A 19,726-nucleotide genomic window follows, 5' to 3' on the forward strand; every position below is an offset into this window, starting at 1 on the left:
GACATGGTTAAGATTTCAGTCATAGAGGAGTGAATTGCTCAAATTTACTGCAATGTATTTCTAATTTAATTTTTTAAATTCAGGCAATTAAAACATTTTAGATTATGATGGTATCAAAATTGGTGACTTTTTGTCTTGCCATTGGCTGGCTGACTCAAAACTGTCTTAAACCATTTCTTGTCTGCAGTTTTCCTGTAGGTTGTTTTATTGATACGCTGACATACTGCAGATCGTGCAAATTTAATGCTGTTTGAAGCCTTGTTTTTTTTATTTCTTTTTCTTCTTTTATTATTTAGAAAGACATCCTGGTGAGGGGAAATGTCTGTATTTTATTCATATTACTTCTCACATACTTCAAGGGCATGTTTTGATGTTCAAACAGAGAATGTGATGCATGTATGTAATTTTATCCATGTGGAAAATGAAAATTTAAGACAGGCCTGAATACAAGTGTTGCTCATTGTAATTTATTCCCAAGTAAAAGAGAAGAAAGAAATTTGCATTAAAAAATTAGATGATCAGTAGGAAGGGAAATTGACTAGGACTGTTTTTACACATCCTGATCTCTATTATAAGATGCCACAGATTTCTCGTATAGTTTTATTTTCTCATAAAATGAAGTTTTGTTTCACAATAATTTAGGACCTCATAATACTTTATTTTTTTTCTTTACCTGTTGAGAGACCTGGATTGTTTGACCTGTAGAATTTCCCACAATCAGTATTTTGTTGATTATACACTCAGGAACAGTTCAGCATTTTCTTCTGTTCTTTGTTTTTCCTGGAAACTGACAGCTAGTTTCAGAGGTTTGACTAGACTCAGGTTTGATTGCTTTGGCAAAACTGTAGTTGTGTTCCTATCATTAGGAGGCATATAATGTCCAGTTTTTTCTCTTTTTTGATGTTATTAGCCGTTGATGCTCGATGGCTGCAGAGATATTAATTAATTGCAGTTTGTGAAATGGTGATATTTTATCTTTTGTTTCCCATTTATTTGGAATAATTTTATAGAGAGAGCTCTCATATACTTTTTGGCTACTAGTACAGTTTATATAGGAAATGTAGGATGAATTGCTGATTCTTTCTTTTCCACAGTTTTCAAGATGATGAACTGGGCCCTTCTCAACCTCAGAAGGTGACCAGTTAGTGTGGTAGTGCTGTGGTTTGTTTGTTTGTTTGTTTTTTTAAAAAAAAAACCATTATGATCTATAGTCAATTGTGCATTTAGTTAGTTAGTTCTCTGGTAGAGCTAGGAAGAGATCCATGGGACAATATTCCCTGAGTTCTTGAATGTTGATGAGCTTCTTCACTGTGTTTTTTTTTTGACATGACCTCAATTTTACATTGTCTTTAATAGCTTCTTTACTGTTGCATATGTCCGGGTGTTCCAAGTTCATCTAGTACTTTTCCTTTGCTAAACCAGCTGGTTCTTTAAGAAGTTCTGATTTCTTTTAATGGAGAATGGCATTTCAGGATAACAGTCTGGGCCCTAGGAGTGGTTAGTACTACTTGATTAGTCAAGGTGTTAGGTGTTTTAAGTGGACAGAGCTAGGACATACATGTGACTTGTAAGACTGTACTGATGTTTCCAATATAGATTCAGTACTAAAGAGTTTTTACTTAACTTCTTCTGTATTCTTATATCTATAGTTCCTTTCTTCCACACGGAGAATTCTGGTTCTCAAGGAGATGATACCATTAGAGTATCCCATAATTATTCACTTGCTTTATCCCTCTTTTTAAATACAGTGGTCTCACAACATTACAGTTACCAATTTTGATTTCTGAAATCAGTTACTTTTTGTTTATTCTTTCTTCGTTTGTCTTGGCTGTGCTGTATCGTCCTTGTCAGATCTTATAGCCATTACATATTATAATCTCTCCATTTAAAACTCTCATTTAGTCTTTTTTTTTGAACTTTTATTTTTTTTATACAGCAGATTCTTGTTAGTTATCTATTTTATACATATTAGTGTATATATGTCAATCCCAATCTCCCAATTCATCCCCCCTGCCCCCGCTTCCCCCCTTGGTGTCCATACATTTGTTCTCTACATCTCATTTAGTCTTAATTCTACAGTCAGTTGTATATGTATGCTCACCACCAGTCCTTATTTAATGTCTCTCTAGTCACTTTGGTTGCCTAAAGTTAGTTTTCTGGTAGAGCTAGGAAGAGGCCCATGGGAACAATATTCCTTGAGTTCTTGCATGTTAGTAATAGTTTTTCTTTACTCTTTATACTTAAAAGTAAGTTTTACTGGTTGTAAAGCCTTTGGTTCAATTTTTTTTTCCTTGTGTGTTTTAAATATATTATTCTGTTTTCTTCTGTTGTTTTCCCTTATTAATCATGTGATGTATTTGCCTAAATGCCCAAAGGATTTTTTTTCCCTTTAAAGTACATTAGTTTTAGTAGAAAATGTCTTGGTGCATTGATCTGAGTTGATTAAGTAGGACATGGGATGCTCTTGAAATATGTAGTTTCAAATATAGATGTATATATATGTGTGTGCATGTATAAATGTATTTATACACACATATAACTATATATATTACACATACGTAGCTACTTTTTTTCCTCTGGAAAGCTTTCTTGAATTATAGTCTTTCACTATTTGTTCTATTCTCTCACTTTGGTTTTCTTCTTCAGGGACTCCTATGTTTATCCTTATGCTGGATCTTCTTTGCCTGTCTCCAGTATTTATCCCCTTCTTGCAGATCCTTTTTAATCTATTTCTTCTTTTTAAAAAATTTGTTAAAGATTTTCTTCCATCTTACCTTCTATTTCTTTTAAGACCTTTTGCATTTGTTTGCTCTTGTATTTCTTATAGTTTAGTCTTCATTACTGAAATGATTTTTGTTTGATTTCTTATTATTTCTTGGTTTCTGCCTCCTCATTTCTGAGTTTTTCTGATTCTGATTTATATTGCTCTTTCATGTATTATGTAATTTTCCCATTATCTCTCATAAAACATGTAAATTTTATTAGAGTAAAATGTATAGCCCTAAGGATTATTTGACATACTTTAGATTAAATAAGCAGCTGTAATTAATTTAGACATTGCTTTAAATCAAGGCTTTTAAATTGAAATTCTGTGAATGAACTTCAGAGTAGATAACATTGCTTTATTATGTGCAAAGTAGAGTGTATATGTATGGGGGTAGGGAAATAACACCTTCACTTTCTTTAGACTTTCAGAGAGGAGTGTAAACCATCCCCACAAAAATAAGGGTAAGGACCTTCGCTTTGTGTATGAAAAATCCTCACATATTTTAATGATTGAGCTTATAAGAAATGAAAACAAATGATAGATATAGTAGTTTTAAGATATAGATGTCACCAGGGATGATATTACATCAATTTCATTATCTATTCGCTTATGATTGCTCCAATTTTATGCAGATGGAGGGAACGAGGAAGCACCGGATCGAAGACAGTCAAGTGTAGACTCTCGCCAAAGCCGCTCTGGGCAAGGTAAATTTTCTCAAATTTATTATTAAATTAAAAAGAATAGATACCAGCTATTCCTTTCTAGTACTTAATCTGAGGACTGGGGCTTTCACTGGGTCAAGTTTAGATATTCTCATTTCTCATTTAGGAGTTCAGATGTTACAATCTAATTAGTTCCATATGATAATCATCTATTCAGGATAAAAGAAAATGAGAAATGGTCTCTTTTTTAACGATATTAAGGTTTTAAATAATTTTGGAGCATTGTGGTATATGTCTGGATATCACTTTTGGAATATAACCAAAAGTAAATTTTTAGCAGTAACGTTTATTGCAGGTATCATCACACTGGCTTTTAAAAGTTCATCAATGCAGTATTTGTCGTCTTAGCTGTCTCAGAAGAAATGGGTTTTGTTTATAATTATTACCTAAAATTAAGATCTTCTTACTTATTTTCCTTTTCTCTTTAAAATGTATTACCATGGGCTTTTGACTGGTTTTTTTGAAGTGACAACTTCAAAACTAGGTTAAAGTATTCTCTACCAGTGGATTTTCAGATAGGCCTTCCCTAAGGAACATTTAAATTTGCAGGACTGGCACCTCCACATTTTTCTTTATAGTACTTATCACCTTTATATTTGTTTTCTCTATCCAAAACCAGAATGAATGTTTCATGATTGCAGAGATTTTTGGTTTTCTTTGTTCACTGCTGTATTTCCAGTGCCAAGAATAAGTACCTGGTATATACAATAGTAGTTACTGAATGAATACTGTTGGATGAATGAAGTCATCTCTTAAGAGAATGAGAGTTAGGAACCCAGACTGATTAAAATATGGAAAATTTCAAGCAGTCATTACTGAGTTTAGTTTTTTGAGAGTATTTACAAATAAAGCCTTAGATATACAAATGTGTGATGTTTTAATCCTGTAAAAGCTCCTGGTTCATTTATTCTATAATCCTGTTCCCTTTTTTCTCCAACTTTGCTCTTCCCAAGTTTTAGAGTTGTACTATTTTTAATACAGTTGTTTGTTGCAGAATAAAAAGAAGAATAATATATGTAGGTTGATTCGGAAATTTTAACTTACACTAGTGCTTTTAATCATTTTTAAATAATATGCATGTGTTATAAATGTCAGGAATTTGTATAAGTTTTCACTTTTTCACCTTACATGTATTTTGATATAAAAAAAGAAATTAAGAGAAAAACTGAATTGTAATATATAAGTATATCAAATCAACACATTGTACACCTTAAACTTATATAATGTTTTATGTCAGTTATATCTCAATAAACCTTGGTGGCGAGGAAAGAAAGAAAATGAGCTTATGTGTTTAAAATCCTTGTTGGGCTACACCCCGAAGGCCTGCACACCCTGTACTTGCCCAGCCTCAAGACAGAAGAAAGAGCCCAGAGTCAGCAACAGAGACATCAGTGGTTTAATGGATGGGAGAATCTTACATGTCTGAAGCAAGGTCCTGTGTGCAGCAGACAGTGGGCAGGATATGGCAGCAGTCTTCACTCCTGGGAGAGGGGATGGGTGGAGGTGTTTACCAGTTATAGGGAGAATTGATGTCAGGTTGGCTCATCGGTTACCAGGGAAACCAGCAGAGGAGCACACCCCTCACTGCCCCTTTGATAAGTTATCGTGGTGGAGATGTTCTGATCTGAAGATTAGACCAGGCCTTTACTGATTAGGCTCTATGATTAAGAGGGAAGGTTAGTCATGTGAGTAGGGTGTAGGTGAAGCAGGGACTGGTAAACAGGGGATGTAGAGAGAGCAAGAGGACAGCCACCTTGGGTGCCCTCATCATATAACCCTAAAAACAAAATTAGTACAAATTAATAGAAAAATAATTATACTAATTTTTATTAAAGTTTAATTTTATTTAATGTCACAGATATAGATGTGGGAGATTATTAATTTACCTTGTGCCCTCTGAATTATGTCAGTTGAAATATTTTTCAAATCAATGAGTATAATTGAATTTTAGTAACAAAAGCTGAACTTAACAGCAAAATCAGTGATTTTCATGATCTGAGCACAGCTGCCTGATCTCAGAACTCATCAGGACTGATCTCAATTAGAAGTCATCAGGAACTGTATCATTATGAGAGTTAACTGATATAAAAGCATGTTTCTCACCTTCTTAGAGATTTTATTTGTAATACAGTAAGTCCCCTACGTACGAATACTTCAAGTTGCAAACTTTCAAAGATGAGAACATGTGTTCACATGTCCAGTCACATAAGTTAGTTCACGCCTGATGTATATTGTCACGTACATGCATCCTCTACAAGTGGTTGTGCTTTTGTGTACTTTACAGAACTGTATAGAGTACAGTAGTACTGTACAGTAGTAGTACAGTAGTACAGTATCTTTATTTCTTTATTTCAAGCCCAGGATGTCCAGAAGCAAGCATAAAAGCAGCAGTATATAGCCAACTGTGTTAGTTGTGTTGGACTTTCAAACAAATGGGACTTATGAATGCGCTCTTGTAACAGAACTCGTTCGTATGTAGGGGACTTACTGTATCTTTTTATTCAAAAGACAAATAAAAATACAAAGCCATCTATAATGAGTTGGAATGAATGGGAATCCATATGATCAGGAATAAAGAGATAGGATGAACACATACTTCTACTTTTTCTCCTTTCAGAAACCTGCTAAAAGATCAGTAAAGGGGAATTAGAGAGGAGACAAAATCAACACAATTTTAGAAACTAGGGAGTATATGAATAATTGAAGACTGGACGCTAAACTCAGTAGCAGAGAAAATCAAGAAACTAATCTGATTTACCCTCCAAAGGACTAAAAAAACTCAAGAATGGCAGCATGTGGAAGTGGAAGTGAAAGGAGGATTGGCAGAAAGTCAGTCGAAGAAGCCCTTGGTTCCTGGGACCTCCTTCTCAAAAATTAGCAAACCAGTTAGCTGGATAAGTGCCCAGCTCTTCACCCCTAACTTTGGCAAAGCCCAGAAATTTATTCTTTGGAGAGGGCAAAAATAGAGACTCTCTCTAGAGCAGAAGACACCAGGCTTAGTGGAGGGCAGGAGTCCCATACTGAAAATAATCAACCTTTAGTCCTTTTCTCCTAACTATGAGGAGCTGACCAAGGATTACTAGATATTTGGGGAAACCCTGTAATGTATGAAAGGTAGAGATTAAAATAAACAGGATAGAGCAACTGAGAACAGAACTTTTGCAGAGGAAAATAACAACCATTATAAACAACTTCAGGGAAATAAGAGAAAATAATACAGCCATGAAATAAGAAGGAGTTACTGTAAAAGAGTAATAATTCTGATTTTTAAAAGAGGCTCTTAGACATTAAAATTCTGATAGCAGAGATCAAAAAAGCTTTGTAGAAGTACTTAGAAAATTAATGTTGAAGAAATCTGTGAAAAAGTCGAGCAAAAGAACAAATGTTACAGAAGAGATGTGAGGAGCATTAAGAAACTTACAGGGGCAGTCCAGGAATTTCAGTATTCAAATAATAGTAGTTGGGACTTCCCTGGCGGCGCAGTGGTTAAGAATCTGCCTGCCAGTGCAGGGGACACGGGTTCGAGCCCTGGTCTGGGAGGATCCCACATGCTATGGAGTAACTGAGCCCGTGCACCACAACTACTGAGCCTGCACTCTAGAGCCTGTGTGCCACAACTACTGAAGCCTGTGTGCCTAGATCCCGTGCTCCGCAACAAGAGAAACCACCACAATGAGAAGCCCACGCACTGCAACGAAGAGTAGTCCCCGCTCTCCGAAACTAGAGAAAGCCCGCGTGCAGCAACGAAGACCCAACACAGCCAAAAATAAATGAATTAATTAATTAAAAAAAAGAAAAACGGGGGCTTCCCTGGTGGCACAGTGGTTGGGAGTCTACCTGCTGATGCAGGGGACACGGGTTCGAGCCCCGGTCCGGGAAGATCCCACATGCCGCGGAGCAGCTACACCCATGGGCCATGGCCGCTGAGCCTGCGCATCCGGAGCCTGTGCTCCACAACGGGAGAGGCCACAGCAGTGAGAGGCCCGCGTACCGCAAAAGAAGAAAAAAAAAAAAGAAAGAAAAACAATACCAGTAGTTCCCAGAAGAAACAGAAAATGGGGAAGAAATCATCAACAAAGTGATTCAAGAAAACTTTCTTGGACTAAAAACATGAGTTTCTGGTTCAAAAGGCTTACTGATTACTCATTACAATGGATGAATATAAACACAAACTAAGACACATCGTGGTGAAATTTCAAATCACTGGGCAAAACAGAAGGTCTTTCCATGCTTTCAGAGAGGGAAAAAAATGTGTCAAACAAAGTAACAGGAATCAGTTGGCTTTGGACTTCTTAATGGTAGCATTAGATACCAAATGAGAAATGGAGCATCACCTTCAAAATTCTGAGGGAAAATAATTTCAACCCCTTTGTATTTCATATGCATTGAAACTATTAATCAGATATAAGAGTTAAATTAAAATTAAGATGTTTTAAGGCATGTAAGGTTTTTTGTTTGTTTTTTTAGTTTGTTTGTTTGTTTGCCTACCTTGTACCCTTTCTTAGAAATCTGTTGGAGGATGTGATCCATCAAAATGAGAAAGTCAGCCAAATAAAAAAAGGGAAAGGTTACAAGAAATAGGAAATTTAACAAAAGAGAAGGGTAAAGAAATCTTCAGCATACAATGAAAAGACAGGGTTGGAGGGCAAACAGACCAGATTGGAGTAGGTTAGAAGCTTCCAGAAGAGCCATTCTCAGGAAAATGAAATTGGTAGAAATCTGATGCATTTAATTATCTTTAGAAAAGTTTTAAGTAATTGATGAAAGGCTTAGGGTTGAATTGGTGATAAATACATAAAGTAGTAAGTGAAAAAAGATGTAAACTCAAATTAAAGCAAGTATTGTGTGAAAGGAGATGTTAGAATAAGTTTTCAGTCCTTGGAGTAGTGTCTGGAGTAGCTGAAGTTCATGTCATTCACCTCCAGTGGTAAACCATATTAGTTTTCTCCAGTGTGGTACAAATATTTTTATTATTTGATTTGGACCATTATGGTTGAGCAGTAGTGCTCTAAAGCAGGGTGAGCAAATCTGGCCTGTGTGGCCTGCTTTTGTACAGTTGATAGATTTGATTTGCTAAGACAGTTTTAATTATTTTTGTATCTATGTTCATGTGGGATATTGGCCTTTAATTTTTCTGTCTTAGGATGTCTTTGTCTGATTTTTGTATCAGGGTACTCCTGGTCTCATAGAATCAGTTGCAAGTTGAGAGATATTTCTCCCTCTTCAATTTCCTGGAGTATTTTTTATAGAATTGGTATTATTTCATTCATAAATGTTTGATAGAATTTCCCAGGGAGGCATCTGGGCCTGGAATTTTCATTGTGGGAAAGTTTTTTTTTTTTTGCAGTATGTGGGCCTCTCACTGTTGTGGCCTCTCCCGTTGCGGAGCACAGGCTCCAGACGCATAGGCTCAGCGGCCATGGCTCACAGGCCCAGCAGCTCCGCGGCATGTGGGATCTTCCCAGACCGGGGCACAAACCCGTGTCCCCTGCATCGGCAGGCGGACTCTCAACCACTGCGCCACCAGGGAAGGCCGTTTTTTTTTTTTTTTTTTTTCGATATGCAGGCCTCTCACCGCTGCAGCCTCTCCCGTTGCAGAGCACAGGCTCCGGACGTGTAGGCCCAGCAGCCATGGCTCACGGGCCCAGCCGCTCCTTGGCATGTGGGATCCTCCCGGACTGGGGCACGAACCCGTGTCCCCTGCATTGGCAGGCGGACTCTCAACCACTGCGCCACCAGTGAAGCCCCAAGTTTTAAAATATAAATTAAATTTCTTTAGTAAATATAGGACTCTTCAAATTAACTCTTCCTTCTCGAGTAACTTTTTTTTTTCCGAATGCGGGCCTCTCACTGTTGTGGCCTCTCCCATTGAGGAGCACAGGCTCCGGACGCGCAGGCTCAGCGGCCATGGTTCACGGGCCTAGCCGCTCCGCGGCATGTGGGATCTTCCCAGACTGGGGCATGAACCCGTGTCCCCTGCATTGGCAGGCGGACTCTCAACCACTGCGCCACCAGGGAAGCCCTCACAGTCCTATATGGACTGTTCCCCCACCACTGCCCCATTTATACTCTCTAATCAGAAAGAGAAGACTTGTATCTGTTTGACTCTGGTGTGCCAATCCAGTATTTGGATTTCCTTTGAGTTCAGGCTGGGAGTTCGGTGACATTAAAAAACAACAGGAAATGCATCAATGAATTGGTTGTCCTTCAAGTTCTGGTTTCCTTCCACAATTTGCCTGTTACTGTTTAGTTTTCAGAGTCCTCAGATTGCTGCTCCGTCATTCTTTCCAGGGTTTCAGTTACATTCATGGGTTTTAGTTATATTCAGTTAAGGCAGAGTGTGCTTACTCCATTTTAACGCAGAACCAGAACCAGAGCCCTTCCATTTTTTTAAATAAATAGATTTATTTTATTTATTTTGGCCACGTTGGGTCTTCATTGCTGCGCGTGGGCTTTCTCTAGTTGCGGCAAGCAGGGGCTACCCTTCGTTGCGGTGTGCAGGCTTCTCATTGTGGTGGCTTCTCTTGTTGCAGAGCAGGGGCTCTAGGCGCACGGGCTTCAGTAGTTGCGGCACATGGGCTCAGTGGTTGTGGCTTGTGGGCTGTAGAGTTCAGGCTCAGTAGTTGTGGCACACCGGCTTAGTTGCTCCATGCCATGTGGGATCTTCCCAGACCAGGGATCGCACCCATGTCCCCTGCACTGGCAGGCAGATTCTTAACCACTGTGCCACCAGGGAAGTCCCCTTCCATTTTATTATATTTTGTGTTGGCCTGTCTGGAGGGTAATATTCAAAATATTTAATAATTAATATGTCAAAAATATCAACCAACCAGAACAGATACCAGTCTGTTCAGAACAAACATTATCTTTAAACAATTGATATGCCTGTAGAGGGCCATAATGCTTGATAATATGCCCTGCCTGATTGGATATAGTTGCTATTTAATGTCTCTTCTCAGTAATAATGGCAGACATGTAAGGTAAGGTGTCTGGTGAGGTGTGTTAATCTTTGGGCATGAGGGCTCTCTCCTGTGTGTTAACTAACTAGTTTGGCCTCTGATCTGTCTTTCAAATGCAGTGGATTCTGACTCACACATACCCCCACTCATTGCTCTGGCTTAGGGGCAGAGACCTCTGATGTCATCTGCTTATCAAATGTAGGAGATGGGAGATGGCCTGACTACTTGGACTGAATCAGATCCCATGCCACTCATTAAGATTGCTGCCCCCGAGAACTTCCCGTTCCTTGTATCTCTTGCTTTTGTGGTTAAAACAGACCTGGAATCACTCTTACCTTTTACAGTTATCCTCCTACACATGCTGTGGGCTATAATTTCCTCCCTCCAGTTGCATGTAGTTTCTGTCTTCCATGGCTTTCTTAACATTCCTCCTCCATTATTAGCTTTTTGTTTTGTTTTATAATGCTTTAAGAATTTGTTCTTTTTAAGATACGTTTTCTGTCATTTCCCCACCACCTATATTGTTGTCATTTTAGTCTGAACTACCATCGTTTCTTACCTTTACTGCTATTATAGTGTCCTAACTTATTATTTCCATTCTTGCCAGCATATAATCTATTGTCCATTTGATAGCTGTACTGCTCTAGTTAAAACAAATCAAATCGTGTATTTCCCCAACCTTGAAAAAAAATTCTCCAGTGGCTTCCTATCACATTCAGAATAAATTCCAAAGTCTTTATCATTCCCTATATGACCCTACCTAAGCTACCCTTTTCCTAATACTTTATGTCCTCCCCCTCCCTTCATTATCCACTTTGTTTCATCTATGCTGGCCTTTTTGCTTAAACATGTTAAAGCGTGTTTTCTTTGCAGGGCTTGTACATTTTGTTCTTTCTTGACTAAAGGACTGTAGGTTTCTGCTTAGGTCAGAGAGGCCTTCTCTCTGACACCTAAACACCCAGCTCTAACCTTCATAATTGGCACTACTTCACTTGTTCATTGTTGTCTCAGCCACCAGAAAACTGGTTTCATTTGAGTGGAGACTTTGTCTTATTCACCACTCTAGCCTTAGAACACGTGCATATAAAATTTTTTCAGTATTTGTTGAATGAAGGAATGAACAAATATCTAGCACTTAGTGTGCATGGGAAAGTATGTGGATGTGCCCAGGTCACATGTTGATCCAATGTTCACTTCTGTTATTTACATAACTGAAAAAGTAAAGCAGCAGTGTGAGAAATTTGTTGGATGTACCTAGTTTGTCAGAGTAGCAAGTATCTATTGATTCGTCAGTCGAGGCTCTTGAAATAAGACTGTAAAACTGATTGTGATAGTTTAACCCTCGTATAGCCTTTTAAGGTTGGGTGGTTATTTTCTGCTTTCCAGCGTAGCATTTCATATATTATTGGGTTATATTATTTACTACATTTGGTCTTATTTGTCTGTTGGATCTCTATTTTTCTTAGTAATCTAGGAGTTCATTAATGGTAGGAACTTAGCATCTAGCACAGTACCAGTGTCTTGCATTTAGGCCATCGAATTGATGAAGGAAGCTTATCAATTCTGGGAGTTCTGGTTCTGTATTTCAGGAATCATGGGGTGCTTCATCAGAATTGTTTTTTTATTGTACTAGCTCCATTTTCTGAATCAAATGATTTTTCATTAGAGGTCATCTGTACATAAGCCGACTTACTGCTTCTAGATACTAAATAGGTGTATGAGCTTATGTAATATGGCTGAAACCCAGTTTTGATTTACTCCTGCAAAGATAGCATTATGCAGGCATTAGACTCTGATATATAAGATGTGTATTGGTATAATAATGCCTATGATCATTTCATGCTGGAAGACTGGGAAATTGTACAGTATTTGACTTTGTGTGATTCCCATTATTTGTAGCCAGTTTCATTTGATTATTACATGCTGGTGTATCTATAGTAATAATGTACTAAATTTTCAAATATGCTATCTCCTGGTTCTTTTTCTTTCCTTATAAACATAAGAAATATTTCGTAGAAATGAGATGTTCATGTGCTTGAAACATATACAAATTATCTTTAGTCTGGTGACGATGATTTCTTTATTAAACCCAGTGTTTTATTATATAGAATGATAAGGAAAATTATTTCAATATTCAGTATATCATTTCTTTATCTCAGTGTAAGAGTATATCTGGCATAGTGGCATCACTAATGTACAGGATTATTTTGTTGTTTTAGTACTTTCTCCTTCTGATAAAAATTATTTAGCTTTCAACATAGATTGCTTTAGGAATAAAGAAAAGAATTTTAATAATACATATGTGCCAGGCTCTGAGCTAGGTGCTTTCACAAAATCCTCATTTAATTCTCAGAATAATGTCGTGAAGTAAGTATTATTTTCAGTCAGAAAATATTTCAGGCTTTACACTAACCTATGCCAAAAGTTTCAAATCAGCCTTGTTGATAGCACATATTTAGAATCTTTCCATTCTTATATTTAAAAGACAAATTTGTTTGTTGGTGGTTGGACCAACAGACTTGAAAAGATCTGACCTTAAATGATAAATTCCTCTGAAGTATCTTTATTTCTAGTCATATGTTTCTTCTGAGATTTAACTTCTTGTTGATAATTCTTTGTGTAACACTCTTTTTTCCAAATAATTAAACTTGAAATTGGCCCTCTAGCCAACAATTTCTTATTATCTTTGGGTGCTAGGGGTATGTCAGAATGTGTTTATATATTTCAGTTACACTTTGTATTTTTTAATGTGAGTTATAATAATTGTATTAAGTAAAAAATTACTTTTACCAAACAATGTAGACATTTAAAAAGGATATGTTAGGGCTTCTTCCTCTTCCACTCCCCTAAAGTAACTAGTATTAACTGTATTCAGTCTGTATCCTTCCATGTTTTCTGCTAAACTCATACTGGCACATGCATGGATGTGTGTGTGTGTGTGTGTGTGTGTGTGTGTGTGTGTATGTGTATTACTTTGAAGATTTAAAAAAATAAAATGCAGCGTTTCTGTTTTTGTTGTGCATTTTGCGGTACGCGGGCCTCTCACTGTTGTGGCCTCTCCCGTTGCGGAGCACAGGCTCCGGACGCGCAGGCTCAGTGGCCATGGCTCACAGGCCCAGCTGCTCCGCGGCATGTGGGATCTTCCCAGACCGGGGCATGAACCCGTGTCCCCTGCATCGGCAGGCGGACTCTCAACCACTGTGCCACCAGGGAAACCCTAAAATGTGGTTTTAATTCTCTTCTCTCTCAGTTAACAGTGTAGCATGGCCATCCCTCCAGGAACATACTTAAATTCTTATTTCTTAAAATCTGTATAATCCTCCTTAGCTAAGTAATCCATAATTTCTTCCACCATTTCCTCATCAATGAGTGTTCAGATTTTCAAAGTGATTCATAATAATTTACTTAGTAATATCTTAAACTCTAGGAATATGCAACCCTAAGCACGTTTTGTGTCAGAACATAATAAGTATCCTACTTAGTATTATGATAATTAGACTAGTTAACACTAGAAGGGTTGTAGAAGCCACTCCTTGCTTATCCGTATTTATGAATGAAGCGGAATAAAAGCATGGGAACTAAAAAGGTTGGAAAAGTTATGTTGGACATTTAGAAAGATTTTGATTTAAAATATTTTTATCTGAATTCTTCTGGCAAGAGAGAAAAATGACAAAAACCTCTTTGAAAAACTTCATAAGTTTTGTTGAAGGGTCATAAAGAGTTGGATAACAGGATGAGGAAGGAACCTATTAGTGAAGCCTAGGGTAAAATTATTATCTAGTAAATACATTTTGTGTTTTGTTTTGTTTGAGGACCAGGCTGGATTTAATAAATTTTATCCCTAGTGAAAGATTGAAGAGCTGGTTCCCACAAGGGGGCAGACTAAGACAGTCTGAAATCCTTGACACTATAAACAATATTTATTTTACATTCATAATTGATTTACTAAGAAGGGAGGGGAAGTCACCAGGGACTAGAAATGCGTAGAGAGACAACTGACCGGCCATCCCGTGAATGGTACCGTATATTGGGGGCATCCACCTGCGTCTTCAACAGTGCATGCGTGAACTTTTGGCAGGTTGGACATTCAGCTGTGGCTGTAGTCAGGTTGGCCTCAGTGAGCAGAAGCCCATACTGCTGAGCCCATGTATAAATTGCATTCCTGCTACCATGGCCTCTTTGTTAATGAGCCTTTGTTAATGAGCCCATTGGGCAAAGATAGAATGGCTGGGTAAAGAGACTGGCTTAGTCCTCCAATCTGGTCATCTTATCTACAGGGTTATTAAGCACCTTCTCTGTAGAGTTTGCCCTTTGGTAAGCATTCACATGGGACATAAATTGCTTCATATTCTGTGCCCTTTCAAAGAGGTCTGTCCATATACCTTATCCCCAGATTTCCTTGTCACCAGTTCTCTAATTATTCCTTCCAAATCTCTGAATATCCAGTCATACCATTAAACACTGTCCATGAGTCAGTATAGAACAGTATCTCTGTCATCTCTCCTTCCAGGTGAAATGAACAACTAGGTATCCTGTTCAAACTTCTGGCCCTGGAAGGGTTTCCCTTCACCACTGTCTTTCAGGACCCCAGAATGGGGCTCTAGTATTGTTGTCATCTGCATGTTGTCATGCAGAAATATCAGTAAACAAGCTTGATTTTTTCCCCCCTCAGTGAGATGGTCATAGAGAATTCTCCATGAGATAAAATATATCCAGATTGAGAGAAAAGAAGCAATATAGCAGGAATAGGAACCTTGGGCATCTGGGCCACTTGCTTATGCAAATTATTTATGCCTTCAGGACCTGCTCACGCCTGATCTCATGTACATCCCTTCCTTCTGATGATGAAGTGCTTCAGTACACACCCAACCATATTGCTTTGTTGGTCCAACAAAACTTAGTTCATGATGGACTGCCCAGGTCACATGGTAACATGGTGGCCCATGATCAAGCATTTATTCTAAGGCCCTGTGGTAAGCCAAAAGCTGTTTTTCAAAAAAGGGTAATAGTTATTTGTACCGGATGACATAGCTTTTTTACAGAATGCTGGAGATCTGGCCTGAGATTCACCTAAAGTTGTGCAATAACCATTCAAGATCCCTATCTAGCACAGATACGTCAAGCAACATTGGATCTACTGGGTTATATAACCCAAGTGGCAAAGCAGCTTTCACAGCAGCCCATATGTGTTGCAGAGCCTTCAATTGTTGTGGGCCTCTCTCACATCCAGCAGTCTTGGTAAATGGTTCATAGTTGCATACCCAAATGAGGAACAGATTGCCTCAAAAATCCAAGGAGGTCTACTGGGCATTGCACTTCTTTCTCAGTATTCAGAGAGAGTAGATGCAGCAACTTCATCACCTTGGAAGGGATATCTTGAATTGCTCAAGACCATAGGGCTTACAGAAATTTTACCAGTGTGGAAGACCTGTGAATTTTTGTGGAATTGATTTCCCACCCTCTGGAGTGCATGTATTTTACCACAGTATTTAGATCAGTTGCTGCTTCTTGTTCACCAGTCTAATCAGCATGAAATTATTAGTGTAGTAGACCAGCATGGTGCCCTTAGAATGGAGCAGTTAAGGTCCCTGTGGATTGGATTATTACTAAGACCAGGAGAATTAATAGCAGGTAGGCCAATGAAAATGTATAGCTAACCCTGACAGCTGAATGCTTACTGCTTATGATGATCTCATTCTCAGGTCTGTAGCTGCAGACCTGGTACCAGGGATATGTTGATTTGCTTTAGCAAGAAAACCACATCTAAAGCAGCAGCAGCAGTGGGATACACAACCTGAATAAGTTACAAAAATCCCTTGTCGTTCTCCAAGATTTGTCTTTCTTCTGCTTAGGCCATTTCGATGAGTTGAATGGGAATGTGGTAAGAGTCATCACTCTAGGATCTTTCCAGTATTTAGTGATTGGATCATACTTTTTTTCTTATATTCTAGAAACTAAGTGAACTTGATTCTGGACATAGGTGTAAAGCTTTACTGTGCAATACAGTAGTCATTGACCACAGGTAGCTGTGAGTGCTTGAAATGTGACTGGTCCAAAAGGAGATGTGTTGTATGTGTAAACTACACACTAGATTTTGAAATTTTCTGTCTTCCCGTTTATTCAATAATGTTTGCCTTTACTTATTGAAGCATTGTTGTAGTAGTTGCTTTAAGGTCTTTGGTGTTTAATTCTAATATCTGTGTAATCTTGGGAATAACATCTGTTGACTTTTCCTTCTCATGTTGAGATTTCCCTGGATTATATCTTGGACATTTTGAATATTATGATATGAGACCCTAGGTTTTATTTAAGTTCTAAGGAGAAGGTTGGGGTGTGTGTGTGTGTGTGTGTGTGTGTGTGTGTGTATGTCAGTGGCTAGTCAACCAGATTATGTTCAGGAAACAGATTCCTACCTGCATTCTCGGGGCTCTAGTTCCAACGTCAGTTCGGTTTTCTGAGCATTTCTATTTAAATCATTTCCATGTGTGTGACCCAGTGTCCATTCTGGGACCAGAGTGGTGGTAAGTATATCTTGTTGCTCTGTTCTTAAAGCCTATGGTATGGATGTTTAGGGTCACATCCATGCATGCAGAGCTCAGAGGTGAGCCCTGAAGTTCATATACAACTCTATGGGATTGTTTGCTTGATATCCCTCCACACCCCAATCTTACCAACATTTTCCAGCTCTCAGACTCTCCCTTGCCAGTAGTCTGGCTAAAAAACAGGGACTCCAGTTTTCCTGTTCTGTTCAATTCCTACAACTGTGTCTGTATCCAAGTCAAGTGATAAGAGGACAGAGAGATAAAAAGCAGTGAGGATTTGCCTCACACTCTTGGGATTACAATTCCTGGGGTCAGAAAAAAGGGTTCACTTCTCCCAGGGTTTTAGATACCTGCCCAGTCACCACTACCGTCTCTCTGCTGCTACTGCCATAGAATTGGCTGGAGACCAGGATAGAAGAGAAGGGAAAAAGGAGGGATTTCCCTTAGTTTCTCAGACCAGCAAGGGCCCCCTTCCCTGTTCCTCACTAGAAAGGGAGGGATTTTCTTGGAGCTTTTTCTTACCCGGTGAACACTTCTCAGTTTGGGGCTGCCTTTGAGTCCAGGCGAGGCAATACCTGAGAAGAAACATGGCCAACTCACCACCACGTCAATGGAACTTCACATTCTGTGCTTCTTTTCCAATCTGCCTGCTTCTGTTTATCTTCATAGTCTTCAGATAGGTACTCTACCCGTTCTGTTTGTTTGGTTGGTTTTTGGTTATAGATTTATTTGTTTTAAAAAACAGATTTTCCATTTTAGAGTAGTTTTAGGTTCACAGCAAAATTGAGTGGAAAGTACAGAGTTTCTATAAATGCCTCTTGCACCCACACACCCACAGCCTCCCCCACTGTTAACATCCCAGCACCACAGTGGTACATTTGTTACAATAGATGAAGCGACATTGACGCATCATTATCACCCAAAGTTCATATTTTACATTAGGGTTCACTCTTTTTTTTTTTTTTTTTTAAGGAAGCCTTTCATTTTTATTAAAAATTTTTTTTTGATTAATTAATTTAATTTATTTTTTGGCTGCGTTGGGTCTTCGTTGCTTCATGCCGGCTTTCTCTAGTTGCGGCAAGGGGAGGCTACTCTTCATTGTGGTGCACAGGCTTCTCATTGTGGTGGCTTCTCTTGTTGTGGAGCACAGGCTCTAGACGCACGGGCTGCAGTAGTTGTGGCAGGTGGGCTCAGTAGTTGTGACTCTCAGGCTCTAGAGCGCAGGCTCAGTAGTTGTGGCGCACGGGCTTAGTTGCTCCACAGCAGGTGGGATCTTCCTGGACCAGGGCTCGAACCCGTGTCCCCTGCATTGACAGGTGGATTCTTAACCACTGTGCCACCAGGGAAGTCCCTAGGGTTCACTCTTGATGTTGTACATTCTATGGATTTTGACAAATGTATAATGACATATACCTACTATTATAGTATCATGTAGCATAGCTTCACTGCCCTAAAAATCCTCTATACTCTAAATGTTCATCCTTCCCTCCCTACAGTCCCTGGAAACCACTGATCTTTTTACTGTTTCCATAGTTTTGCCTGTTTCAGAATGTCATATAGTTGGAATCATACAGTATGTACCCTTTTCCGATTGGCTTCTTTCACTTAGTAATACACATTTAAGGTTCCTCCATGACATCTCATGACTTGATAGCTCATTTCTTTTTAGCGCTGAATAATATTCTATTGTTTGGATGTACCAGTTTATCCATTCACCTGCTGAAGGACATCTCGGTTGCTTCCAGGTTTTGACAGTTGTGAATAAAGCTGCCGTTAATATCCATGTGCAGGTTTTTGTATGGATATAAGTTTCCAACTCATTTGGGTAAATGCCAAGGAGCATGACTGCTGGATTGGAAGGTAAGAGTATGTTTAGTTTTGTAAGAGACGGCCAAACTGTCTTCCAAAGTGGCTGTACCATTTTTCATTCCCACCAGCAATGAACGAGAGATCCTGTTGCTTCACATCCTTACCAGCATTTGGTGTTGTCAGTGCTTCGGATTTTGGCCATTCTAATAGGTGTGCAGTGGTATCTTGTGTTGGTTTAATTTGCAGTTCTCTAATGACATATATTGAATGTCTTCTTCATATACTTATTTGCTTCTTTAGTGAGGTGTCTGTTCAGGTCTTTTCCTTGTTTTAATTTTTTTTTCTTGTCATTGAGTTTGTATGCTTTGGATATATTTTAAAATATTTTCTCTCAGTATGAGGCTTGTGTTCTCATACTCTTGACAGTGTCTTTCATAGAGCAGACCTTTTAAATTTTAATGAAGTCCAGATCATCAGTTATTGCTTTCGTGGATCATGCCTTCAAGGTTATCCAGATTTTCCATGTGATGTTCTAGGAGTTTTATATTTTTGCATATTACATTTAAGTGTGTGGTCCATTTTGAGTTAATTTTTTATGAAGGGTGTAAGGTCTGTGTCTAGATTTATTTTGTTGGAGGTGGATGTCCAGTTGTCTAAGGATCATTTGTTGAAAAGACTATCTTTTCTCCAGTGTACTGCATTTGCTCCTTTGGCTATACTTACGTGGGTCTATTTCTGGGCTTTCTATTCTGTTCCATTGAGTTGTCTGTCTGTTGTTTCATCAGTACCACACTGCCTTGATTACTGTAGCTTTATAGTACGTCTTGAAGTTCGGTAGTGTCAGTCCTCCATCTTTGTTCTTGCCCTTCAAATATTGAGTTGGGTATTCTGGGTCTTTTGCCTCTCCATATAAATTTTAGAATCAGT

General features: G+C 38.6%; 1 protein-coding gene across 6 annotated transcripts in view; it reads left to right on the forward strand.

The window, feature by feature from the left end:
- TANC2 (tetratricopeptide repeat, ankyrin repeat and coiled-coil containing 2) overlaps positions 1–19,726 on the forward strand; it is a 363,149-nt gene that overhangs the window by 92,706 nt on the left and 250,717 nt on the right. For all 6 annotated transcript variants that reach the window (XM_060080807.1, XM_060080805.1, XM_060080801.1 and 3 more), the window contains exon 3: positions 3,400–3,471. In XM_060080807.1, the coding sequence (XP_059936790.1) occupies positions 3,400–3,471 (72 nt within the window). The remainder of the gene's footprint in view (positions 1–3,399; positions 3,472–19,726) is intronic.

Source organism: Mesoplodon densirostris, chromosome 18, assembly GCF_025265405.1.
Source record: "Mesoplodon densirostris isolate mMesDen1 chromosome 18, mMesDen1 primary haplotype, whole genome shotgun sequence".
In the NCBI taxonomy this organism is placed as follows: Eukaryota; Metazoa; Chordata; class Mammalia; order Artiodactyla; family Ziphiidae; genus Mesoplodon; species Mesoplodon densirostris.